Source organism: Astatotilapia calliptera, chromosome 7 (genome assembly GCF_964374335.1).
Source record: "Astatotilapia calliptera chromosome 7, fAstCal68.1, whole genome shotgun sequence".
In the NCBI taxonomy this organism is placed as follows: Eukaryota; Metazoa; Chordata; class Actinopteri; order Cichliformes; family Cichlidae; genus Astatotilapia; species Astatotilapia calliptera.
In genome coordinates, this window is record NC_137428.1 from 6,543,815 (window position 1) to 6,571,657 (window position 27,843).

Genomic DNA, 27,843 nt, shown 5'->3' on the forward strand with positions numbered 1-27,843 from the left:
TCAGGTGGTTTGCAGGTAAGTATGAAGCACTAGGATGGGAATTAACACCTCCAAGTCTGAGGACGCCGTTCCCAGCTGGAAAAGGGTGGAGTGCCTACTCTGGGTCAGGGATGAGTTGCTGCGCCAAGTGGAGGAAATCTCAAGATCTCAAGGTCTTGTTCACAAGCGAGAGGAGAACAGGGTGGGAGAATGACAGAAAGATCTTGTACAGGTGTGTTGTGAAGAGCGAGCTTAAGATAAAAGCTAAGCTATTGAACTACAAGGATCAACCTGTGGTCATGAGTGACTGAATAAATACGACTGTGTTTATTAGTGGTTGAAATGAGTTTCCTCTGAAAGGTGTCTGGGCTCAGACCTATAGGGTGCAGAGTTTGGTGCTTAATGCTCAGTGTAGAGCTACTGCTCCTCTTCATTTAAAGGAGCAACCTGAGGTGGTTTGGATGCCTCGTGGATGCCTAATAGGTCAGGTCCTGTCTGGTGTTTATAAATAAAATAAAAAAACAGCAGGAATAATATTTATATTGAAATGAGTGAAACCTCAGTGATACCAGACTCAAAGGACGGTAAATAAGCTGTTAAGTAATAATGTGAAAATTAAAAAAAGTGTGTGCAATAATTTTTTAACTTTGCCTTGATATTACTATAATAATAGTTTTCATTTTCACTACAATTTCATTAATCACACAACTAAATTGCTCTTCTGGTTTTTAAATTTATTTTATTTGCTGCTGACAGTAATTTATTCTCGGGGTCCCCAGAGACTTCAGTTGGTAGTCTCTGATATGTAAATATTTCAGTATTAACATTCTTTTTAGGATTATGATTTTTTGTCATAGTCCTTAATATTATCATTATGAGTTTAAAAAAAAAATCTAAAAACTTCCCACTCACTACCGAGCAATGTTTAAATTCTTGTGCACCCACACATTTGATACCACCTGTAAGAGAGCACAGGGCTGCACACCAGCGAGAAAATCAAGCCTAGTTGTGTTTTTTTCCACTGTGGAAGAAAATAAACTCTGTTCCTGGTTCCCCACAGTGTCCTGTGCCACTTGATTCTTTAAAGAAAATGCTAACAACGCCCCTGCACAGTTAGTTGTGATGTTAGATTTTTTTGTTTGTTTTTTATGCAGTTGAGCAATAACGAATTAATTTGAAAACAAAAGCACTTGAAGGAAGTCGTATTAATGGCTAATAACCGGATTAATAACCGGAAATAAGTGCATTTTTAAAAGGTTTTGACGCAGGGAAAATACATTACCGGCATTTTAATTTGAATAATTTATTTATTTTTTCCTTTTTTTTTTCTTTCGCACTTTTGTTAGTCTATCAAGAGGTCAGACACGGTTAGCACTGTGTTCTCGTCGTTTTGACGCAGGTGGAAAAGACATAGATTTGCATTACGGGAAAGGCCGTTGTTGCCACGTGCAACCAGCACGCGCAAACGTGGAGAGTTGAAGATAAATGGACTTTTCACGCACACTTTGGGAACTCTTATCGCATTATTACCAAGCAGGAAACTGATGAATGTTAGCAGTAAGGTGAGCCGTTAAAATGTGTTTTCGTTGTATGGACGAAACATAAAATTTTAAACCACTGACACGCGCGTCTCCGTTCATTTAATTATGTATTTATTCATTTCTCAGTGATGATTTCCCTTTTTCTGGCCTTTCGGCTGAAAACCTGAGGCGTCACAGTTCTTATTATTTTAGTGTTCGTGTGATTTTAATATGTCGACAGCTTTTCAACGAATACAATTAAGAAAACAGAGTAAATAAAATAGGAAAACGCAGATAAATACAGCAGCGGGCCTTAAAAGCTGCAGTCAGACATGATTTATTGGCGCGCGGGGCGTTCGTGCACAACCGTTTAAATTAGACCGTAACCCCGCCCCGGTTTGTACTTAAACACAGCAAAAAAAATTAGATAAATCAGATGTTATAATAATTTAGTATTGTCTAATAATTTTAATCCGTGTAAAATGCTGCATTTATTTTCAGTCTGGAGGAGGAAGGTTGATTCGTTTCTATTTAAAGCGGACTCCGGGCCGGGCCTCCTTTGTCACAGGTGAGTTTATTCTTTACGAAATATTTAAGTCGTCTTCAGAATAAAATCCTTTTTAATGCAGCTTGATTAAATGCATTCAAAATAGCTCCTGTATCGGCCTGTCAGCAATAAAATAGACTTATAGTTTGGGCTATTGTCTTTCAACAAATAGTTAGAAAATTATGCTTGTTGAAGATTTTTGTTCCCAGATTTTTTAAATACAGGAAAAGCACGTGGTTAAAATTTTATTTTTGTGTGACTGAGGTCAAAGTTTGGCTTTATTTGTTTGCATCAGAGTGACTGTTCAGTAGATGAATGAAGTCAGAGGGTGCTTTCCCTCATCACCTCCTGACTCCACCCCCTCCACCCTCCTCACACACACACACAGACACATGCACAAGCTCAGAGAGTGGAGGGAAAAGAGGGCTACTCCTCCTCACTCCTCCTCACTCCTCTTTCTCCATTCACAGAGAAAGCTCTGAGCTCCTTCTTGAATGGACCCCATCTCTCCGAGCCAAAACTTGCTTTCTGCTGTTGTGGACGAAAACTGAAGATCACCACTGATCAATCTGTCTGTTTTTTTTTCTTCTTTTTTCTTCTTCTTTTGCTGAGAAACTTGGCTGCAGAGACTGTGCTGTGTCGCCATGAACTTCTGTACTTCTGTCAGACTTGATGAGTTTCCAGAGCGCCTGTGTGTGGTGTCGTAGACGACTGATTCAGAGAAGAGCTGAGAAAAAGAAGACGTACTCCTTAAAGTGACTGAAAGACTCCCAAGGATTAAGAAGGTGGACACAGGGAGACGGATCGAATTTAAAAATAGCCTTCCTTTATCCCAGTTCTCTCCCCTGGACCGCGATGGGTTCAGATGTACGCGACCTAAACTCCCTGCTGCCCCCGGTCCCGGCGGGCCCCAGCCCTGGCTGCCCGGCCCTTCCCGTCAGCACGGCCCCTCAGTGGGCTCCTGTCCTGGACTTCCACACTGCCCCCTCCCCTTACACCTCTCTGGCTGCTCCCCACTCTTCCCTGGGGGCGCACTCCTTCATCAAACAGGAGCCCAGCTGGGGGGCCGCTGGTGACCCCCACCACCACGATGCAGATCCCCATTGCCTCAGTGCTTTTACCGTCCACTTCTCGGGCCAGTTCACAGGGACTGGGGCCTGCAGGTACGGTGCGGCGTTCGGGGCACCACCTCCTCCGCCGGCCCCGAGCCAACCGCCACCCGTGGCCGCCCCGCACCACCACCAGCCCCCCAGCAGGATGTTCAGCAATCCGCCATACCTGACCAACTGCATGGACACGCAGCAGGCGGCCCGCAACCAGACAGGTAGGGTGTGAGTCTGGGTGTTAGAACATCACCAATTTAACTGTCAATTCTTTCACAAGAACTTTTGACAGATGCAGCTTGAAGTCTTGGTATCATTTTTTTTTTTATCATTCAATTCAACATAAATCTTTTCTACTTTCTGCAGAAGGTGCTTCAGAAGGTGAAGGTCACTTTTCTATAACTTAGCACATTTTCTTTTACAAATTTTACCCCCTGTATATGCATCTGAAGTTCTCTGACAAATCTGTCAGTCATTAGTACATCACCAAAAATGATTTCATGTGGTTTAAATCAGCTGACGTGTTCCTTCTCTGGCTCGAAATCTTGGCTCGGCCTGATACGACCAAGCACGTTACAAACATTGACATCTTCTTAAAAGCACACACAAGTTGTAGAAAGGCGATCCAGCTAGTACTCTTACACAAGACTCCTGTTTGTTTCTGAAAAGGTGGCGTTAAAAGCATTCGAGCTGTAGGCATTAATGTTTAAGCCACAGATGTGTGTCCTGTGCAAACGGCCCATTAAAAGATCACATCCATGAACTTCTTTGGATCTGATCTTGCTTTTAATCGCAGTCACTGAATTTTTTAAATAGGGTTACAGTAATTATGATCATTCTTTTCTTTTGTGTCTGACGCCCTTATAAATTAATTTTTGGAAGGTTTACTTTTTATATAAAATAACATGTCATGTGTTACTCATAATATAGCTCTGAAAATATCATAATTCCAGGTGCAGTGCTTCATATGAAATTTTATATAAAATTACCGTTTCATACTTTTTAAGGTAAATAAAATTTTGTCTGAAATGTTTTAATTCATTTACAAAATCTGATTGTCAAGCACAACAGTATTTTGGTCTAATAAATGTCAAAGATTTGGCAATTGTAATTTATAATTCTTTAAACATCTGCTTAATGTGTAATAAATGCATGACTGCAGCAACGTGCATCAGCATGATCCACTTATAATTAAATACGCCACTGAGTTAGTTCGAATTCGTAATTTTTGCCATTGGAGTCGAGGGTTTTTCACATCTCAGTTTAGTCCTGGTTGTTTAGATTTAATTTCAATTTGTGTTTTATTCGGAGAACAAAAACACTTTTCTGTTAACATCTTTAAACATTTTTCCATTATTATTTTCACGTTCGCATGTAAATTATATAAAGTTTCATTTTTTTCTGTGAATTTTTCTGTGAATTATATTCACCTGAACCACGTTTTGTGCATCATCTCATTTAACCAGTAAAATCCGTCATTTTAACCAGACTAGAGTTCAGTAATTAACCATGAGCTGAAGCGTGTCCAAAGTCAACAGTGGGATTCATACCTTCTGAGTATCACACCCTAAACTCTTGTTTTTGTAAATGTTCATTTCAGGCAGAAAAATTCATCTGTTAGTGATTACCCAACTGATTAATTAGTAATAACGTGCTTATCAAGCAGATCGTTTAGGAATAACACAGCAATCAAAGCGCCAAGCCGACCTCTAACCTGTTTTTATCTGCTCCCCGCTGTGGCTGGATGAGCACAGACAAACAAACCAACAGCAGGACTCGGGTCACACAGTAGAGCGTGATAGCACAGTGGGGTCACACAGGGACCATCACACACACACTCACACACACACCGCTTTTCTGTTTTTCTGTCATGTTCTGACATTTTTGTGTGATTTGAACAACAAAACAAACAAAAAGTAAAATAAATTTTACCAAAACACTTCAACTTTACAGCACAACTTTTACTGTACTTATTGCCATATATTTAACCTTTAGATAACACATAAATACATACTGACGATCACCTAATATGTAAAGCTGATTTCCACAATCATCCATTTGAAGATTTATTTACAACTCTGAGTATTAAAAAAGAAGAAGACAATATGGGGTATTTCCAGAGTTTTCCAGCTGACCTCATCTCTTCTCACCTCAGTGCTAGACTTCAAGGAGGCAACAAAAATGTCCCAATACATGGATGAACACACACACGCTCAAACATATGCAGAGAGAGAAAACTCAGACAGGGAAGAAGACAAATGGAGATGTTTAATGAGTTTTTTTCTCGTCCCCCTCCGCCTCTCCTCTCAAGCACCGATTTACAGGGTAAAGTCGGTGAAAGTGCTGTATTTTAATTAATGAGGCGTGCATGTGAGAGATAATGTGTGTGTGCGTGCGTGCATGGGTGATTTATGGCAGTGTGTCGTGCCCTTTAGGCCAGTCTAAGTCATGAGTCAGGTCTAGTCTGGGTTGTCGGGCACGGATCTCTCTCAACAGAAGTCGGTGTGTTTGAGTGTTTCTTTGGGGTTTTTTTTTTTATAAAACTAAATTTATTCAAACTGAACTCGCAGTTTAACTGTGTGCATATTATGCCAGTGGTGAAAATAAGATTAATCGAATGGAGAATAAAGTCATAAATGAGGCTAATTCAAATTTTCTGTAACTTTATAAAAAAAAAAACGAGTAAGGGAAGCTTAAGGTGTAACATTTAACATGTCTCATGTTTTATGTGTAGAAACAAAGAAAAACCCAGAAAATCTTCTTCACCTCCTTTTTTCACTGGTTTTATCATAACTTGAGTGATTTATTTTCATCTTTTAAAGCAGAGAAAATACATAAATACAACCCAAGTGCCCGAGCTGGTCCTCTAGATCATAGTCTGGCCTGCAACGTCCTAAAAAGTGGAAAAAATGAATAAATAATAATTGACATAATTATATTACTGAATCTCAAAATCTCAAAGTAGGATGATTGCAATGAGTCTGTACTGCTTTTTAACGTATGTGTGCAAAGCAAACTTTTCTCTCGCCTTACACTGATGCGTGAACATCTCTGCCCGGTGCTTCACATTTCATGACTTTGGCTGACTTTGATGGTCTTCATCATAAATGTTACCTTGATCTTTTCCTCTTTTAGTGATCTGTGCTGCAAGACTGTCAATAATAAAAGTATCAGCGTTGATGTTCATGAAAATGAGCATCATGTATGATCACTGTTTCGTTCAGTGATGCACTCACCTTTTGGTGGCATTTTTTAGTCTATATTCATTTTGCTTGTAGCAGGATATATGCTGAAATGGTCATTTATGAGGATTTTTTTATTAATCTTATTTCTTCATCGCAAAAACAAGAAAAAGGAATTTTTTTTAATATAGAAAATTCTTGTTTTTAATCATGAAGGCCTTGTTGTGATAATCTTATGAGTTTATTATAAGTCGTTTGTTCTGCATGCGGCTCTTTGGTTACTTTACCTTTATTACCAGATTCACAAATGCAGCTATGCTGTTGTATTTAGTTTCATGTCATCGTGTTTCACTGTTATGGATTTCTGCCTGTTTTTATGTATTTATTTTTCTTTCTGTGTTGCAGGTTACAGCGCAGTTGCATTCGATGGAGCCGGTAATTATGGTCACACTCCTACACACCACAGCTCGCAGTTCTCCAACCACTCCTTCAAACATGAAGACGCTTTAACTCAGCAGAACACGATGGGTATGTGCGAGTGTGGCTTTCGGCGTGCCGACGCGCCCTGTGAATTCAGTCTCTCCTGATAAATGTCTCAGCATGTAAACAGGAGTTTTCTTCCTGAGATTCATTAATCAAATTTTTTTGTTTTGCTTAAGTAAGTTAATTTTATTCTAACTATTTATAGTGAAAATATTTAAAAACCTTTTAGGTTTTCTAAACCCCCCCACCCCCATATTAATATATGTGCTCAAATGGTAAAAAAGTTTTTTGTTTGTTTTGGTGTCTTTTAGTCTTCTGAAATAAACAGACTTATATATATATACACATATATATATCTCCATTTGCAGGGAATTGCAAGGGAAAATTTAAATGACTCATAGTTGTTACACTTTCTGTTTTTTTTTTTATTAATCACAATTATAATTTTTACAAATAGTTTTGTTGCAAGCTTATACCAAAGCACATAGTTACATAGTTGCTGCAGGTCTTTTGCCTTTGTAGGACAACTGCTCAGATAACATTTGTGCAGATCCAAAAATGCATTATTTTTCCATCTTTCTCAAAACAACAATGCATCAGAGTCTCTGCCAGTTGGAACAAAAATAGACGTTTCAGTGCGTTTTAATTCTGTGTGAGTGCACAGCTGTGTGTATGGCAGCCCAAAGGCCCTCACCTAGGGAGTGTCTTGTCCCCTATTCTGGTCCCTCGGCCCTGACCTTGCATGTCGGAGGTATAAATCAGCCACATCCTGACTGACAAACCCCTTTCATCCACCCACTTCTGTCTTTAATCCCTCCCCTCTGTATGGTATTTGTAAATATTTAAATAGGGGTGTTTTGTGGACCCGTAGCTGTAAATTTTCAATGATTTTTACAGCAAAGATTACGCCGGGAATTAGAGTAGAGAGAGGGATTTTTCAGAAATGTCAAGGGAGCCGTTGACAGAGAGAGAAAGATCTTAACATTTGAAGAAATCTGGGGGAAAAGAGAGACCACAAAAGAAACACTGCTGAGGAATTTAACCTTCACATTATGTCTTTTTTGTTGTTGCAAAAGCCATATTTTTTTTAATGTATAACTACCCACATTATATACTGTATTGTGTATCTGTGTGGGCATTATAGGTGAGCAGCAGTATCCTGTACCTCCTCCTGTCTATGGGTGTCACACACCTTCAGATAGCTGTACGAGCAGCCAGGCTCTGCTTCTGAGGAATCCTTACAACAGGTAACACTCACATGCCTCATGCACTGCAGTGCGCACCCACCAAAATCATCAAATCTATTTTTACACCAAACTATCAGCAGCAATTAAATCTGGAAATACTTCAGAAACCATTGTTGATTGTTTTTGTGTTGCACTAAATTCAGTGAAAGGTAGCAGGATGCAGTTCTTAACAGGATGTTCACCTTCAGGACAGGTCTGCCTGCCATTGCAGTTTCCTTCTTTGCTTTTGTTCTGCTTCCTTTAGCAGCTTCTTGGTTGTTTCAGTTTTTGTGCACCCATTAGAGTATTTAAGTATTCCTCAAGTGATGTGAAAATCCTCAGTGTATGTATCGTCGTGACTTTGTGTGTAGATTAGTCCGTAAGTAACGGTGTTAGGACGTTCAGAAGGAAAGCATGGGGTGATTTACTGATTGTTTAAAATAAAGAAAGTCCTTTATGCTTATTCTGTGAGGATAATTGTCAGTGATTTACTGTCTACCTTTCTGGGGTTTTAATTGCTGTGAGACACTCTGGTGTTTCCTCTGAAGGACAGATGACGTCCAAGCAGAATTCGTCATAAAGTGCAGTTACATTGTGGCAAGACGCGAAAAGGCTGAGCTTCTTCCACACTGAGTCTTTCGTAAGATCCTCTGGTTCTAAACTTGCGACTGTTCTGACATCATTTTGCAACATTAGCGGGAGTTTTTGATTGAAACAGCGCAGGGCTTTGTGCTTTTATAATGCCTTGCAGAGTGATCTACATTAATCTTTACGATATGAATCAGCTCGTGTTGATACAGCGCTTACATTTAAGTTAAAACTCTTTGTTTCCATCCAATAAAAACGAAAATGAAGAAAATAAAGGAAATGTCTTCACTGACAGCAGACTGCTTCACATAAGGTTAAATCACATTAAGCCATTTTCCAAAAGCAGTGATTTGCTGCAGTAGATGAATGACTGGAACACTAGAAATATTTCCACTCAACAAGCCGCTGAGACGAACCGAAGCTATAAGCCTGTTTTCTTGTCATGAAACTCCACCGATGGTTGATGGCCAGTTTACCTTCTTTCATTGCTTTCCTAGTGGGCTTTGCAGCATTTAATGAAAGGACTTTTTAGCAACAGTGCGCAAGACTCGCTTTTCACTTTCGATTAGATGAGCTGTCCAGTGTGACGTCTAAAACATGACTGGTGCAGTGACTTTTTTACCCAGTAGTTCCTTGTGGGACCCTGACAGGTCTCAGCACACTGTAGTTTGACTTGGAAGTTTTGTATTTGTGATAGCCATGGTGACTGTGGTCACACCCATAATCAATTTGACAAAAGTACCAAGAGAAAAAAAGCTTTTTCCCCCCGTTATTTATGGGTGTCAGTAATAATGTTCTGTAGCTTCTCCTGACTCAGTCGAGTCTAAGTGAATATTGGTTGAAACTTGCTCTTATGTTCCAAGCAAAGACAGAAAATAAGAAACTTAACAGCTGGGGGAAAAACCAAGCTCTTCCATGATTATCTTGGTTATAGTGGTGAAGATGGAAAATGAGAAACGTGCTGCCAACATGTCGTGACAAAGCATGAGCACATTCTGAGTTTAGAGACCTTGTCTTCAACTATATGGATAAAAACACTGGGCCACCTACACTTTGCTGTGGCTGCTGCCATGAAGCTCCTGGTGCGCAGTGTTTGTACTGATGTCAATGCCAGAGGAGGTTTGAGCACCTCAGCGCTCAGTGACCGCACCCTGTAACGTTGACTGCTGTTCCCGTGGGTGCTAAACGCTTCACTTTGCAGTAATACTTATAATATTTAGGGGGAAGAAACTTCATAAACTGACTTGCTGCTACGCTCACTTCCTATTTCAGTACCACACTTGAATTCAGTGAGCTCTTTAGAACGACCCATTCATTCACAGTTGTTTGGCTGACTGCGAGGCCAGGTGTTTGATTTTATACAGCTGTGGCAATGGGACTGAAAATATCTGAATTCTAAGATTAGAAATTTTCTGTCCAATATCAATACTCTATTTGGTATGTTTTTACATACCAAGTGTGCAATTTTCTGCATGTACATATAGTGAGTCTGCTCCTCCACCAACAAGTATTTCACCTTCAGCCACACCCAAACTTAACCTTTAATCCCATCCTTTACTCCCTCACTCCACCCACATTCCAGAAATAAAAATATTGCCTAGTTTCTTAAAAATGTAGCCATTGTGCCCATTTTGTACCTGATAATTTACTGCAATTATTGTAAGTCGGATTAGTACAGAAAAACAAAACAAAAAAATGGATGTTAATGTAAATATTCCACAAGCCTTCACCACACAGAGCTACCTGTGCAGCTCTTTTACAGATGCATTTAAAAACTAGCGGCAATAAGCTTCCTCTGAGGTTAATACATGAACCATTTTTAGTAGGTATGTCTCCTGGCTGTGTGCTCGCTAAAGTTTTTCTTGTTCTGATTTCTAAATATAACATTCTTCACATGCCATTGCTTCAGTGTTCCCCATCGATGGACCAACGTAATAAATTCTCTGTGAATATCACAGCAGGGAAAGTTGTGTGAGAGAGAGACGTATGGTCATAGGCTGTCCTCAGAATCTCCCTGTGAGGAAGTCTTAATCATAAACATAACTGATATCCACTCGAACGCGCTCTCATAGCTGGGAAGGCTCATATGAGTCAGTGGTCTAATCTCACAGCCTGGTACCAACAGGCCTGTATTTACTCTGCAGGCTGCTGGAACAACATGAAATAAAAACACGGGCCTTATTAATGCATACAGACAGGGGGGCACTCTGGTTTTTATCAAAGTAAAAAAGAGTACAAGGTGTATGAAATCGCACACCATGTTCTGAACAGTTGCTGTAATCTTTGAGCTGCAAACAAATGCTCAGGCTCTTCTTGGACACACAGGAAATTTGGCAATTTGCACAGAATTCCAAACTTTTGTGTCCTCAGGAGTCATTTGACTTCTCACATGGAGTCGGTGCATGTGGAGGGGGTGGCAGTGGGCCACTCTTTGCATATTCAGTTATTCGGTTTGCTCAGGCAGATTTTGTTTTTTCATCTCACCGAAGCACGATTCACAGTTTGTCTGAACCATTTTCAAATATGTCTGGAAATCCCCTCCTTCTGACACCTTTGAAATACAAGCTCTTTTTGCACTCGTTACTTAAATGTTTATGGCAATTTGTATCTGTATAGCTTTTTGCAATACAATGTCTCATTAGGCAGATTTGTTGCACTGATAAGGGACGACCGTGGCTCAGGGGGTTGGGAAGCATATCTGTAACCGGAAGGTCGCCGGTTCGATCCCTGGGCTCTCTGTCCTGGTCGTTGTGTCCTTGGGCAAGACACTTTACCCTACTGCCTACTGGTGTTGGCCAGAGGGGCCGATGGCGCGATATGGCAGCCTCGCTTCTGTCAGTCTGCCCCAGGGCAGCTGTGGCTACAACCGTAGGTGCCTCCACCAGTGTATGAATGTGAGAGTGAATGAATAGTGGTATTGTAAAGCGCTTTGGGTGCCTTGAAAAGTGCTATATAAATCCAATCCATTATTATTATAAGCCGATATGATTATTAGTGGGATGAATGGATGCTTTTAAAGTTACTGTTAGGTTTTTATGACTGTCCAGGTTTGACTGTTAGTTATGATGGTTAAAGAGGCTTGATATGCATTGAAAAGTAGTATAGTATTTATTTTATTGTCATTGTCAAGAACAATGAAATTGCGTTTGGGGCTTCCATACAACCCAAAAAAAGAAGAAAATAATAAATACCCCTTAAAACCCAAGTGTACATATTTAACCCAGTGTGACTCCAATGCAATAAGACAATCCTTAGCAATAATGTTCGTAGAAATTCAGACAAAGACCTGAGAAACATGACAAAATACAACAATGCACCCATTCAATATTATTGTACTGTGAGATATGATATCAGATATGATAGTTATCTATTTAAGAAAGAGGGGGGGGGGGGGGCAGGAGGGGGAAGAGAATAAAGATATGATGCACCAATGCAGACCAGTTCATTGCTATTAAGAAGTTGGATATGGTTACTGCCATTGTTGCGAAGACAGCATGAGTGGATGTTTTGTTGAGTGCTTCATGCTGAGTTCCACTGACATCCACTTCACTGAGATGGAGGCAACATTTCAACAGTTCAGTTCTATGTTGTTCAAACTGCGATCACCTTTATTAATTTACCCCTTCAGATCATTTTATCTTCTTGGATGCATTTGTTTTCTACTTTTCAACATAAAACCTAGATTCCCAGTCACTTCAGTTTATTATTTTAGCCTAGACAAATCAGCCAAAGTGTCTGTATTGTGTCGGAAGTGGGAAAAAGTTGGATTTGTACATCCCTATCCAAAAAGCCTGCCTACATAGTTATTATCAAAATTATAGATATTTGGTAATTGTGCTGTTTTTGATCCTCTGTGGCACTTCTTGAGATAAATTCTCTGTTTGTTTATTCTGAAGAAAAGATAAATTCTTTTGTAGGTTAACTGTGAAGTGGAGGGTTTTTCCAGGAAACACCTGCTGTAACACACGCTGGGTGTTACGGCAACAACAAAAAAAAGGGGGAGGGGACCGATAATGGTCATAAAATAGATGGTCAGCAATGGATCCAGTGAGAGAAGAAAAGCAGACATATTTATTTGAAAATGTCATGGATAGCTGCTTTAAATCTTGCTCTGAACCTCCATCCCAGCAGTATTTCAGCAGATATACCATTTGGCCCAGCTGGCCGTGTGCCCCTGTTGTACTGTAAAATAATAGCTGTGTAACGAGCAGGGTACCAGGCACCACATCTACCCCATCCACACTGCTATGTGCCTGCAGGTGGTGTAATAGAGGGACTGTGGTGTTAGGGGTGAGAGCTATAAATCCATTGTGTGTGTGTGTGTGTGTGTGTGCACGTGAGGTATTTAAACGCATGGCAGCTCTGAATAATGATTCTCGAGTCTGCCGTGTTTAATGAAAGATGGCCGTAATGAGATAATTTGGCTCTCTTGGTGTCCGAGGAACATTTTTTAATCTCAGCTCCACCTGTGACTGTGTGGGTGTTTGTGTGTGTTGGCATTTTTCATTAGCGTGCTTCTACAGCGGACGACAAAAGCGAGTGAATACACACACACATACACCCAACCGTGTCCTGGTGCTTGACAGTCCACTGCACAGCTCATGAGCTTTTCTTCTACATTTTGTCTTTCCTCCACAGCGGTGAAAATTTATATCAAATGACCTCTCAGTTGGAGTGTGTGGCATGGAACCCTGTCAATACACTGGCATCCACCATAAAGAGGTAGGAACTCATCCATCGCTCTCTTTAAGCAGCAGGAGTCTGTCAGGTTTGGGCTGAATAGGACAGTGGGTCATGTGAAGGGAAGATTAGGTCGAAGAGAGTGAGCAGACTCATTATTTTTGGAACAGCAGCGGCAGTTTTCAGCGCTGAAAGAACATCTTTAGTCTTTCCCACCTGCTGCGTCGCTGTGATGTAGAGTTTGAACAAGCCGGTAAAACACACGCTTCAATTTGGTTTTTAAGGTTTGAGGTACTGCTGCATGGACGGCAAGACACTGGGTTCAAACTCATGTGCTCATTTGTTTTATCTTAGCATGTAAACAACGCAGCAACCACTTTCTCTGTGATTTAGAAGGACGCCAGTTTTGTAGGACGTTTGTTTAAATAGCATAAGTTCCTACAACATACACCAGCCTTACTTAATTCAAATGCTACATCTATTCTTCCTGTTACCAGAGACATTATAAAAGCGAGATGTGCCATTAAATAGGATTTGCTATCAAATTTTTAAGCAGTTTTCAAATTTAACTGGTGATTCTGTTCATGCTGCTGTCAGGTCCCAGTGCCCGGAGGTTTTATCAGTATGACAGCAGAATGGCAAGACCTGCTTCTGTCAGGACTTTGCCTTTGTTATTACTAATATAAATAGCAGGAATAGTTACTTTTTGCTATACTATAACTTATAGTACTAGAAGTATTGTTCCAAATGGAAGTGCATCTACTACTGAGCAGGTAAGAACATTCATTTAAACCACTGATCAGCCACAGCATTAAAGCCGGTGAGCAACATTGATCATCTCATATCACTTATTAGTCAATTGATCGCCGTCTGTTCTTTGCCTAACTCAGCAACCATTGATCTGATCACTGTACTTCAGACTGGTGCTCTTTTTCAGTGGGGGTTGTCTGTGTTGCAGATCAAAATATTCAAAAGCATTGTTGCCTTGACATTAATACAGATGTTACCCTGTGGTAGCCCCCCCCCCCCCCCCCCCCCCCCGCGACCCTGATAAGCAGAAGAGAATGGATGCATATTTAGAGAAGATGATTGTTGGCTGATTGTTGTTTAGAGGTTAGATCTGTTTTAGGTGGTTACACACAGATGTTTAGGCACATGTCTGTTTAAAGCCATTCCACCATTTCTTAGTTTGCTTCACTGACAGCCATGCTCAGCATACTGTAATGGGTACTTTTTATTGCAACTGCTCTGTTTTTTGACTCGCTCATGCTAGTGCACTGTGATAAACTTTACAGCCACTGAGTGTTTGATAAATGAGAATAATCTTACAGAACCTTGAAACAAAACACAAGCATAGCTTTAAAGGTCAAACATGGGTTTTAATTCCTAAAAGGATGTAGGAACAATAAATATAGATCAATTTATTATTGTAGGGTCTTTAACTTACAGTACAAAGACCTTGAAGCAACTGTTGTTGTGATTTGGTGTTATATAAATAAAATTCAATTGATTTAAATTAAGTTTTTGAAAGCAGTGTAACTTAAGAATGCCTTAGAAGTGTTTTCAGTGCGGTTTACCAGCCAAAAAGATAATTAACAGAAATACTGTTAATGTCAAAGTACGGATATAGTGAAAGACGTCTATATTAGCAAATGTTTGCTCCTAAATTTTACATGCTGATAATTTTTGCAAAGTTGTAAAACCAGTGGGGTTTTGGCGCCAGCGCTTGTCTTTGTTCTCATCCTGGGTCGAGTATCTATCACATTTTCCCACGGCTTCTTATATTCCTGTCTGCCAGACACCAATTAGAAACCATGCAGAAATAATCACTGAAGTGTCAGCATTGTTCAGACGATCTTAAAAGCACCGAAAAGCATGCGCTGTGCTGTATGTCACTGTGACCTGCATAGCTTACTGCTGGTCAGCATCTGTGTCGACTCACAAATAGCTTTCTGCTCCGAGCCAAGAGGCATTCATCTTGGTTAACAGATGAATGTGTGTGTGTGTGTGTAATAGAGATTTGTATATGGATAAAGGTGTGGTACTGTGTGGTACTGCTGTTTTGTGAGAGCAGTGTGGGTGTGTATGTGTGGTGGGCTGAGGCTCTTTAAAGCCGGTATTAATGTGGTTTTATTCACTTAAATAAACTTTTGAAATAGAAAATATTTCATTTTGCCTGTGGCTTCATGCTAGCTGAGTGATTTTTACTGTTTCAGAGGGCTGTCTCTGACTTTGTGGCATCTGTGATGGACAGCAGGAGAAATGAAGGGTTGAGGAGTGATGAGGATGATGAGGAAGAGAAAGGAAAGCAGAAAGAAGGGGAGGAGCAGGATTTGAGGAAGTGGAAGTGTAGGGGAGCTGAGCTGAGACAGGAAGTACAGATTCCTCCCTTCCTATTATTTCGATTTGGAAACTAAACACTAAAACGATAAAGTGCACATCAGCTGTTTGCTCAGTGTGAAAGAGTGAAGGCTGGAGAAGACCTGCAGTAGTGCCAGAGACATTCTGTAGAAATATGAGACCACGTATTTCAAATGTGGTTCAGCAACTCTGATTATCTGCCATTACACTCTCTCAGTATCATAAAGCACTGATGTGTGGTGTTATTATTAGTTTTATTGTTTTAGCACATCATAGCAAATCATTAGTTCCCGTCATAGATGTGTTTTCAGTTTTTTGCATTCAAACATCACACCTGATCGAGAGTGACACAGTGGTTGCACGTGTTGGAAGATCTCCTTCATGGTTCTGCAGATGAGCGTGTGCACTAACGTCTGCTCAACCTACAACCATGAAGGAGGAAGAATTTGAATAGCTGACCCTCTTTAGACTTTGCAACACTTTTTTGGATCAAAGTGATTAGAAATGATAAACAAGAGTCCTTGCAGGAGTTTCTGACACTCACTAACAACTCCGTATGGAAATGTGGAAGCACGTCGTCACTCATCGTTCATAATGTGATCAATCTGAAATTCATCACAGATCAAACTTCAAAGTTGTGCCTGAAGTTGTAGCTCTTACCAGCTATTGCTATAACTATATAACCTGTTTGAAAGTTGCCTTAAATGTGAGTATTTTATTCAAGAAATGCATTTGTTTTCTTTTTCCTGACATGAAAAGTTTGCACAGATATGTGCTGCAAAAAATGAAGCTGGAGCTACCGGTTGGTGAGATTGCATTAGCCCAAAAACTGCTAGTCTGCTCATTTCTGACTCTTTTCTGCAGAAACACTGTAGGGTAACAACACTATTTTTTATATACCTTTTATTTGTTACAGTATTATTTCTCTCTGCTTTCAGTCTTTTTGCTGTAACCTTGATATTTTGAGCAAATATAACGCTGTTTTCTCAGATTCCTCCTGCATCTCCTCATTAGACACATTACAGGTCTTTAGCATCCGTGGTTTGTTGCTCTAGCTGCAGATATATAAGATGAGACATCCTTTATTTAACTTATATTTGAGACATTCTTGCTGCCAAGAGGTAACCATCCCTACAGAGTCTGCCTCGTGAGCTTGACAGGATGACATGAGTTGCAGGTTTGTGATCCATGATTTCTGTCCCACCAGGACATTTGTGTTTTGCATTCTGTTCTCCATTTTTAACTCACGGATTTTGTTTTTGCTTCACCTTGCTACTTAGATTTGGGCTCTGAAAAAGTACATGTGGCAGTTAGGAAGGTATTCTGGTTTTGACACACATGATACCGATACCCTAGCCTGATGCTTCAAGGGTGAACACCAAAGGATAGCTTGTAAGTACATTTGCCATGACAAGATGAAGTTAATGGACAGCCTTGTCTTATTTTGCCTTTTGAAGGACCTCGTAGTGTTTTCTGGTTTTACACTCTTAACAGAACTACATATTTTCAAACAACTCTTCATTACACAGTTATATCTTTTATATTGTCAGATGTCATCTCCTTCTGTTTTACGTCTGTGTGATGTAAAATGCCACAAACGTCTGCGGTCACATCCACAGCTGTCCAGCCTCACAGCGAGGTGGTTGTCAGAGGACTGACTGACTTGGGTCTCTCATTATGTAAAGTACATCACCCACTATTACTAATCGCATAGACATAAAGATGAATGAATAAGGAGCAGCAAAGGAGCTTGCAGTGCAATGTAAACTCAGTTGCAGTGACTGTCTTCCTGTCTTTGGGATAATCGAGGCAGACAAAGAGCACCTTATACGCGCTCGGCTGTACGGTGTGCGTTTTCCACTGCAGCGGCACAGGATGCAAACTCCCATCCTCCTCGTTTGGTTAGACAGACTGAAATATAACACATTTCATAGACAAGAGCTTTCTGTGTCTCTGGGTGTTATGATAAGAAGATATGAGAGGCAGCTGTGTCAAACAGAGCAGGTTTTGTTCTGCCCTTTAAGTCATGTGAAATACGTGACTGGAAGAGTTTCTGTAGCAGCTGCTTGATTATTTTCCTTGATCAACTGTAAAATATTAACCGTTTAAAGCCTGAACCATGAAATTACTGCTAGAAAATTCAATTTTGTTAAAAAAAATCGAGTGTTTATTGAATCTTCTGACAATTAAAACAACAATCTAGATATTCATTTGCATATGTGTTTTAATTTGTGTCATATTTGCTACATATGGCATTTCTTTTGCAATTTATTACTTAGAAATATATTATATATATTAGATTTTTTTGGTGGGGAAAAAACACACTGATGATGTAGAAGCCTGAAAAACTCACAAAAACTATTTGTATCTAATATGATATGCTAGGTGTTAATGGGTTAATCTTAATTTATATAATAATAATAGTCTCTTTAGAGAAATAGTTTAGCATTTAATACGCTCATTTTTCTGAAGTGTGTTTGCCATCTAAGTTAAGTTTAGTTGCAAGTATATTCTTTGATTATATCATTTCAGATGTGACACTTCCATGTAGTGCAGCTGATTTTGTATGAGGCAAAAACTTTGTGTTTTTGGCCAAATATTTTCCCCAAAAAGCAGAGGCCTGTGCACAAACGAGGAAATCAGCACCATACATCACCACTGGTGACATCAGTACAGTGGACTCTGTGTTTTGTATTATGGGCTCTCAGTGACAGGGTAATAATGTTACCAGCCAACACAGAGATTTGCGTGCTATTGCATTTTTAAAATCTGGTGTGTGTACACTTCACATTCATCTTGGACTCTCTGACTTCACTCTGAAGAGGTTTTGAGCTTCTACCGTCATTTAGTAGCACGGTATACTGCAGCACGGTGGACACTTGATTTTTGGAGCCAACTTTTCGGGAGTAATGAAATAGTGCTCCTTATGCTTTTACGGTATATTAGTATTATATTAATAATAAAAATAAAGCTGTCATTTATTTTGAAATGTCCAAAATAGGCATTAATTTAACACAACGACACCGCTTGACTCTGTGCCACAGTCTGAGTCATTCTGCGATCACGCCATTTCTAAATGAACTCGATTGTATAAAAAACAGCTTCCATGCCGGACACCACATATACCAGTATGTTTACTGTACCAGTGCCAGCCAGTTTAGCTACATGGGAGCTGATTGAATTGACTGGAAGACGACTTTATCAGATGTCAGATGTCTTCTCCGGTCTTTAAAAAGACTCTTTACATCTAAACTTGGTTAAAAAGAACGGTCTTCCTCTCCAGCACCTCTGCATGGTCCTTATTTGACCAGCAAATCCAAATCCAGAGCTTTCTTCCTTTGCAACAGGGATGCAACTAACCGCTGTCTGTCCTGCCGCTCTGTTTGAGAACAGTAAGTTTTGATTTTCTGGATCCTTGTGCTAATAAGCACACCATGCACTGAAACCCCAGGAAAACAGGGTTATATGTATAAGCATATGTAAATGACATGGACATGTTTATTCCCAAAGAGAACAATAAAACACCAAATATACTTGCATTTGCATTTTGGAAACTGTCTGGTGAGGTGTGATGCAGACGAATATCTAAGATCAAACGTGTGGCCATGACAGACCTTCAGAAATCACGTCTCACAGACGTCTGGTACTTGGTGGGTTTAGAGACCACAACAGCAGCAGCTAATAAAACGGCCTGTTTCTCTATCTGTGTTTGCAGCCACGCAGCCAGTTATGACAGTGACCCCAGCACCCCGATGGTATACAGCTGCAGCACGCAGTACCGCATACACACACATGGAGTCTTCAGGGGACTACAGGTAGGAACCCACATTACTGCTTCTCCTGCATGCGCCTAACTCTTTGTCAAGAGGTCACCCTGAGGTCATGTGTTAAGATCAGAGTGTAGCCACATGCTTGACAATACTGAAAAACACCTGAGGTCACTTTGATAAACGGAAGAGCAAAAACAGACGATTGAGCCAGAGCGTATTTTTCTAATGGGTGGAATAAAGAAGATGAGTGGTGGAGAGTCTGATGCAATGAACAGGCTACGTGAAGAGGACTGATATGCAGCAGAGCACAGATTTACAAACCCATACACACAAATACCTGCGCGTACACACACACACACACACACACACACACACACACACACACACACACACACATTCAGGGGCTCTTATAAGGCGACTTTAAAAGTCAAGAGGAATCTTTTTCCACAAATCCATTAGCAGTGGAGAAACACACACTCAGGGTTACGCTGGGTAACGATGCAGTTTCCATGCAGGGATCAGCATGTTAATAAATCATTAGATTTTAATTATTGTCTGTCAGCTGCTCTAAAGGACAGGGAGCAGGAGATTCTCCAGACCTGCTCTTAGTCCACAACAGGACTTTTTGAGATCTTTCTTTCTGGGGCCTGCTTCATTACTCACTCTGTTCCTTTTCCTTCTCTGAGATCTTGCTCGGTACAAAAGAATAAACAATATCTCACTCCTGTTCCTTTTTAAAGTATAATTTAAGAGCTGCTAAAAAGTGAGATAACAGATTGAGCAGCAAAATGATGCTTTGCTCCATATTTTTATTACAGGGATTACACTAATTCCCAGTCACTGCCAAAGGAAATACAGATGACAGCCGTGGAATTTCACTCTTCATTAATATTACCTCATGGCCTGCAGTCATTATTACACAGAGTGTTAAAAACTGAAGCCTCTGATCAGCTAACTATAACACTTTAGTCGCACAAAGTCGTTGTTGTTGGTCTCACATTAAATCAGATGAAAGGTTATTTGCTACTTCAATACGAATTTTGTTCATTTTCACAGAGTGAAAATGTGGGGCGATCGTGGCTCAAGAGTTGGGCGTTCGCCTTGTAATCGGAAGGTTGCCGGTTCGAGCCCCGGCTTGGACAGTCTCGGTCGTTGTGTCCTTGGGCAAGACACTTCACCCGTTGCCTACTGGTGGTGGTCAGAGGGCCCGGTGGCGCCAGTGTCCGGCAGCCTCGCCTCTGTCAGTGCGCCCCAGGGTGGCTGTGGCTACAATGTAGCTTGCCATCACCAGTGTGTGAATGTGTGCGTGAATGGGTGGATGACTGGATATGTAAAGCGCTTTGGGGTCCTTAGGGACTAGAAAAGCGCTATATAAATACAGGCCATTTACCATTTAGCTAAACAGACCTTCAGCAAACACGTTACTTCTTAGATCTGGGTTATTTCGTATGGAGGCCCAGTGTGGTCAAAATTAATTAAACGGATATGTCATTTTAGATCACATTTTTTAAAGTAATATACATGACTTAAATGGTAGAAAGACACCTAGAATAATAATATTTAATTATCAATATTTGAAGAAAATAGTTTTTTTATGCTGATATTTGTGTATTTTTTTCATGCTCTTCTATTGCATAAAAGTTTTTCTTGACAGTTTACCTTTTAATCAGCCATGTCCTCTACATCTCTGAAGATTTAACAATATCTACCCAATGTAAGCAGGTAACTCCTTTGAGCCACAGCAAAAACGTTTACCAAAGTTAATGAGGCTACTGCTGTAAATAAACCCACTGCACAGACAGCTTAAACTGTCTAGCTGTGTAACTCGCTATGCAGGGTTGTGAGACTAAATTATAACCCGAAATAAAAATGAAGAATCAGATCTGTAATTCTTAATCCTAAATGTTCATCATCTCAGTGCAGAATCATAAAATGCTGTCAGATTTCATCGAACAAATGTATTTAGTGCTGTATGTTTAACCATATACATATTTTTTAAAGCATTTATCCAATATTAAACGCATCAGGACTCCCTACATTAACACATAATAAACTATCAGTGCAAAGAGTTTGTATTGTGTGTCACACACTGTGGATTCTGATCAGTTTACAGCTCATGGTTGCCTCGATGTTCACATGGGCACGGTAGGTGACTCTTAACAGCTCTAATGTTAACAGTTCTAATTAGAACAGGGCTGACCTCTTAATCGCTGGTCATTATGCTAAACGCTGAGGAAATGAAGAGCAGATGCTGCAAACAGGGGAGGAGGAGGAGAGATGGGAGGCAGTGTGGAGGGAAAGAGGGAGAAAAGAGAAAGTGATAAAGGGAAGAATGAGGTGGAGGGGTGTAAAGTGGAAACAGAAGACGGACGGCTAAAGGAAACATGACGAGTGTGTACTACCGTGTCAATGTAGATTAAATAACCAGCAGGTGAAATGAAACGCCAAGACGTCTGGTAGTGTAAATAAATGTAAACACTGAATTTGTCCCTTTGGTCACGTGTGTTTTCCTGTTTTCTCCTCCGGCTGTGAGCGATGCAGTGGGGGGCACTGTTAGGGGGTCGGTCTAAAAAGCGTGACTAACTGCTCCCTTTGGGCTGCACTCAGCCTGGGGTCATTTTACTGCTAATTCCCATCTAATGAATATATGACCATTTCATCATAATGAACCCCAACATGGAGATCTCATGCACTCATTTACATGCAGGACAGATTTAATTGCCTGTTTTCTAAATGTAATTTAGAAAACAGGCAATTTTTTTTTGTTGCTTCGGCTATTGATGTCCTGGGAGAGTTTTTGTTAATTCTGCATTGAGCAGTTTAGCTTTAAATATGTGTGTGTGTGTGTGTGTGTGTGTGTGTGTGTGTGTGTGTGTGTGTGTGTGTGTGTGTGTGGGTGCAGGACGTGCGTCGGGTGCCCAGCATCGCTCCAGCCATCGTGCGGTCAGAAAGCAGCGAGAAGCGCCCGTTCATGTGCGCCTACCCAGGATGCAACAAGCGCTACTTCAAGCTCTCCCATCTGCAGATGCACAGCCGCAAACACACAGGTGAAGACGCACGCTCTGCTGACACATTCATCACATGACTGCCGACAGCAGCGGCGTTCTGCACACATTTCCCAGCAGTGCTGTTAACTTCAATAAAGGCTTTCTACTTCGCTTACGTTTTTTGAGCTTCAGGAGGACAAACTTCTTCAAATGAAGTTTCCATTGGCTCTGATTTCCGTGTCTCCTCTTGCCAGGAAATATTTCCTGTTTGGTGAAATATAGAGAAAGAGATTTTCAGTTGGGTCTGTTGCACAGAAAAGAACCTTTCACTGTGGTGATTTTATTTTCAATGACTCAAAAGTCAAAAACAAAGCCAAACGTGCATGCACTAACAGATGTGAGCCCTTCAGATTTTACATATAATCTCTAAATTACCTAAAACTTTAGAACATGTCACTGTGCATACTCTCAGAATAGCACTAGTTAAAAATAATCAGTGTTATTCTGAGTATATGCTTTTTTGTTATTATAAACAATAAAACAGCCATAATGAGACCATTAATCTCTTCAATACTATTCATTATTATTTATTTATTTATTTATTTTTACAAAGTGTGTTTGAAAATGTATTAAAAAAATGTTGTCCACAACTTACCCTGATATAAATCTTAAAAGCTTTGGTTTTTGTGTTGTGGTTACCTTTGCACACACATTTTATAGCTTAAATAATTATTTTGTTAATTACCCATTAATACATTTTTTAATCGTGTTCTTACTTACTCATTTAGTCTGTTGGATTTCAGGAAATACCCAGAGCCCAAGGTGATCTTTATATGCTGTATATAGTCGGGTCAAAAGTTTGATCAGAACCAGCAAATTTATTCCTTAATTCTTTTCCCTCAATTTCATCTGATCCTGATTTTTTTATTTATCAAGTTATTGACTCTTTTATTGGTTTCTTTTGTTGTTTATTTGCTTGTTTGTTTAATTGCTTATGTGGTTAAATATTGTTGTTCTGCTTTCATGTCAGGCAGCTGCCTGGATCTTTTGCTGCTACCTCTCATTCATTCAGTGTGACTGAACAGTGACTGCGACTATGCAAAATCATATTTTGAGCAACGCGTTTTAATTGGATTGTATTTTTTTTTTTTGAAAAATATGTTTATAAGTGATCTTTGGTAATATGAGTGTTGGTGTTCCTGCATGACTGATCACGTTGCAACAATCAGGTTCAAAGCTGCTGCACAATGTTCTGGACGGGCTGATAAACTGGCCTGTTGGTTTCATCTGTACAGATCCTGCTTTTTTCCATCACTGCAAGAGTGACCAGCTGTGAGTATGTGATAAAATAAGTTGAAAGGATGTCTAAATTAATCCTCTGTGTTCTTTTTCTTGTCTCTGTCCAGGGGAGAAACCCTACCAGTGTGAGTTCACAGACTGTGGCCGCAGATTTTCGCGCTCTGACCAGCTTAAAAGACACCAGAGGAGGCACACAGGTTTGACCGGTTTTACTCCCGCGGGCTGTCTGACTTCATTTTTTATTTCTTCCTGGCCTTTTGCTCTCTCCCTCTCTCTTCTCGCTCTCCTCTGCTTTTTGCATGACAGCTTTGTTTTTGTTTTGTTTATTTTTAAAGACAGTGCCGTCTTTAAAGTTTTGTGTTCATTGGTGCACTGTACTGAACTCACTTCAGATGAAGTTGCTAAATGCTGGCCAAACTTTGGAATGGCTTCTCTGCAAGCCTTTGCTCTACTGTATTTCTCTATCTCCCTCTGTGTGTGTGTGTGTGTGTGTGATGTTGAATGTGTGTTTTCCGTATGTGTTTATGTGAACTCGTGCTGAATGCGTGTGCATGCTTACTGTACATGTGTTTAGGAGTAAAACCGTTCCAATGCGAGACGTGTCAGAGAAAGTTCTCTCGGTCTGACCACCTTAAGACACACACACGGACTCATACAGGTAAAACAAGTGCGTAAACTTTTATTTTTTCATTTCTTCTTCATCCATTTAATATTTATATACATGTATATTATAGCTGAAAATGTTCATTTTAATTCCTATGAAATAAAAAGAATGTTAATAGACTGGTGCTACTATGCATGAAGAGATATAGCAGCAAAATATTCGAAGAAATCCCTGATTTTAAATCCCTCTGGTGCTAATTCTCCCCCTCCTGTCGTTGCCTCACCGTCCTCCACCCACCTCTCTCTCAGGTGAGAAGCCGTTTAACTGCCGGTGGCCTAACTGTCAGAAGAAGTTTGCCCGAAGCGACGAGCTGGTACGACACCACAATATGCACCAGAGGAACCTCACCAAGCTCCAGCTGTCCATCTGAGTGTGTCTCTGCAGCCCGTTTCCAAGACTAAAATATTAACATGTTATTTTGCGTAGCCCAAAACAAAAAAGCCTCCGTGGGAGTCTTAATCTGACATTTAGGACTTAAATTTTACGAGCTACACACCACAGTCTGCACTCTGAGGTGAAATGCAAATCTGTCTAAAATCAAGGAGAATTCTGACAAAGGGGATGTAGTCTTGGAAACTGCAGTATATTACTTAGTTCATCAGTTCAGTTGATCTCAAGGCCAGCTCAGATCAGCTCATACCTTCCTTACCCATTCAACTGACTCTCTCATTTAAGCTCTCCACTTGCAACATACCTATAACTGTGCTTCACCTTTTATGCTGTATCTGACTTAAGCATCTCATCTTCGTTCTTAAAACCTGCTGTGTCCTGTGACCATGAAATAGGGAGGTGTCTCAGAACAGTGCCATGCTTCTTATATAAATCACTGCTGATGGAAATGATAATCTTCTTTTACTGACATGTGTTTTTGCTTCTGTCAAGAAATGCAAAAAAATCCAAAAACAAAATCATCAATGTGTGAAAATCGCAGCGACCTCCCCAAACACCCTCGTGCAGAGTTGCTATGTCATCTGGTAAGATGCTACTTTGGCCAGTCATAGTCCTGGTAGAGTACTCAATGGTTATTTCCCACTGAGGTTTTTTATCTTAAACAAAGTACTTCAAACGCGCTGTTTTCACCAGCACGTCTACATATTTTCATGCTCTCTCTATATTATCATTTCTGCAATATATCTATGTTATTCTGAGCTCCAAACTCACAACATTTGGCCATGTATGTTTTCTTTAAGGTGGAATAACTTCCTAAAACACCTGAGTATTAGCAGGTTTTTCTCAAACAGCAATACGTAGTTCTCAGACTGATGTCTGTTGAGGATCTGGCTCAGCAGCGAGTGTATGAAATTAAATTACTAAAAAATGAAGAAATCTCTGTATGTCAATCTACGCATAGCTTGACAGCTGCTTTCTGTGATAATTTGCAGTGTCACGTTTGAGGTTGCTTGGATGTTTAAGCCTCATATATTAGCTAAAAGTTGCTGCCTGCTCCACTCGGTGTCTAAAGAGGAGGGCCACATATACATGGCTAACATAAATCTAATCCAAAGCCCTTTTACCTCCAGCCTTCACAGTCAAGTACCAAACCCTTGCCCTAATTCTAACTATACCTTTAAAACTCGGACTCAGAAAAAGTGTGAACGGTGCAAAAAAATAAAAATCCTTCATCACACTGTTGGTCTTAAAATGCTTCTCACAAAGATAGCTCTATTTTCTATGGTTTCCAGTCGCAGATGACTTCTGTGTTTGGAGGAGGAGCTCCAACCTGCCACACTCACACACACACACACACACACACACACACACACACACACACACACACACACACACACACACACACACACCTTCAGCGAGTGTATCCTTGTAGCTGTTCTCAGTAACTTCATGGCTGTGATGCCTTTAGGGGACGTTCGTAAACTGTAGCCATAAAAAAATAACCCGTGTTGCACTCTCTCCAAACGGGCGCTAATTATGGCGCATGCTAGTCAGTGCAATGCTGGTATGTTTAATTATTGTAGCCTAATTATTGTGACACAGAGGAGTAATGTCTGAGTGCAGCCTGCTTCCCCAGATGATGGTGTTTTTTATGGGATTTGTTGACAGTAAATAACATACATAATCAGTTTTATATAGATTCTCTGTACCCATGTTTCAGGAGAACCAAGAGGAGATAACAAAAACAAAAAGCTTCACCTGATAGTTTTGCTTGAAAGTAAAACGTGTTTCCACCTGCATAAAATATAATTTCAGGCAAACATTGGGTGTAAATGTTCTAAAAATGTATGCAAATCTTTCATTTTACATTTCCATGCCCAGGATGTGTTCCAGAGGACGCCAGATCTTAACTGTTCAATGCTGCAGAGTGAGGTCAAAGATTATAGTCAGCGGCCTACAAACCTAGCGCCTTTTCAGCTGTTGTAAATATTTCTTTTGCAAAACTACTTTAAGAAGGCGCACATGTTACCATTTCGCATATAAAACCTGCTTTCACTGGACGGATTAAAAGCAGAGAGAGAGATTTTTTTGTCGTCCTTTTAACAATAAGCTGCTTTTAATCTGAAAGAATCAAATCAAGAGAATAACTTGCATCTTTGCAGCACTCGCTCTGTGAAAGCTTTTGGTGTTTTGTCTGGTCTGCATAAAATATCTCGTTGCCACAAACATGACTTTACGGCTGTATTTAAAAAGCTGAACTTTTTTGTTGTTGTTGTTGTTGATTAATGTGACTTTTTTTTCTTGGAGCTCAGTTGTCTCTTGTCCCTGTGGTGTGTAAATATTGCTGGACTTTGGCAGTGTTTTCAGCACTGCGAGCTTTAAAATATGTCTGCCGGGTCACACTGGCTCTGTGGCCGAGACATTATGGTCAAGATGTAAATAATACTTCTTCATCATGGGAACTGAACTGTTTTCATAGGGGGAAAGATGTAAATTAACTGATATATATTAGACTTCTCTTTGGATGAATCGAGAAACTGTTTATATTTTTCTTTCTTTTCTTTGAAGTGTATTAATATTGGAGTCATAAAACAGAAAATGTCAGTGAAACATTTTGTACTCAAAGTGTGAGATTGAAAATTTCTCTCTGTTTAAATGTCTTGTGACTGTTTTGATACAGTAAGATTTGGCCTCTGTGGTTGTTTTTTGTCATTTTGTGTCCAGTTTCTGCTGTGGTATTATCTCACAGAGAATAATCTACAAGTCTTTTTTTAAAACATTAGATAACAGAAAATAAGTTGTAGAAAGACCCAAAAGACTTAAAGTGAAATATGTGCAAAATCTAAGACTATACATTAGCTGACCTTGACCGGGGTTTCCTCCCAGAGCACACAAGAGACCTGTTTCTTCTTCCCTACATACATCCTGCCCTGTTTGTGGCTAAAACAACACTTTTTAACTTAAAATTTAATGAATGAAACATTATGGAGTGTACGCGCTCCAGCTGACGCAGACTTGCACAATAAGAAAACACACACACAGTACAGTACAGTACCATCCACCT

General features: G+C 40.1%; 1 protein-coding gene across 8 annotated transcripts; it reads left to right on the forward strand.

Annotated features, from left to right (window-relative positions):
• The first annotated feature begins 2,014 nt into the window (after window positions 1-2,014).
• Window positions 2,015-27,473, forward strand: wt1a (WT1 transcription factor a). 8 transcript variants are annotated; one of them, XM_026172791.2, is made up of 9 exons: window positions 2,017-3,370; window positions 6,737-6,859; window positions 7,959-8,061; window positions 13,267-13,350; window positions 19,385-19,484; window positions 22,342-22,486; window positions 23,833-23,922; window positions 24,300-24,383; window positions 24,638-27,473. In XM_026172791.2, exons 1-9 carry the CDS (start codon window positions 2,902-2,904, stop codon window positions 24,757-24,759), a joined length of 1,320 nt encoding a protein of 439 aa, XP_026028576.1. In that variant the 5' UTR covers window positions 2,017-2,901; the 3' UTR covers window positions 24,760-27,473. The 8 variants fall into 8 exon arrangements, 4 of the variants coding, with proteins under 4 accessions (XP_026028576.1, XP_026028575.1, XP_026028578.1 ...); XM_026172790.2 differs by having other exon boundaries at window positions 2,019-3,370; window positions 24,300-24,392; XR_013909926.1 differs by having other exon boundaries at window positions 2,015-3,370; window positions 23,833-24,383; window positions 24,638-24,702.
• Window positions 27,474-27,843: the final 370 nt, after the last annotated feature.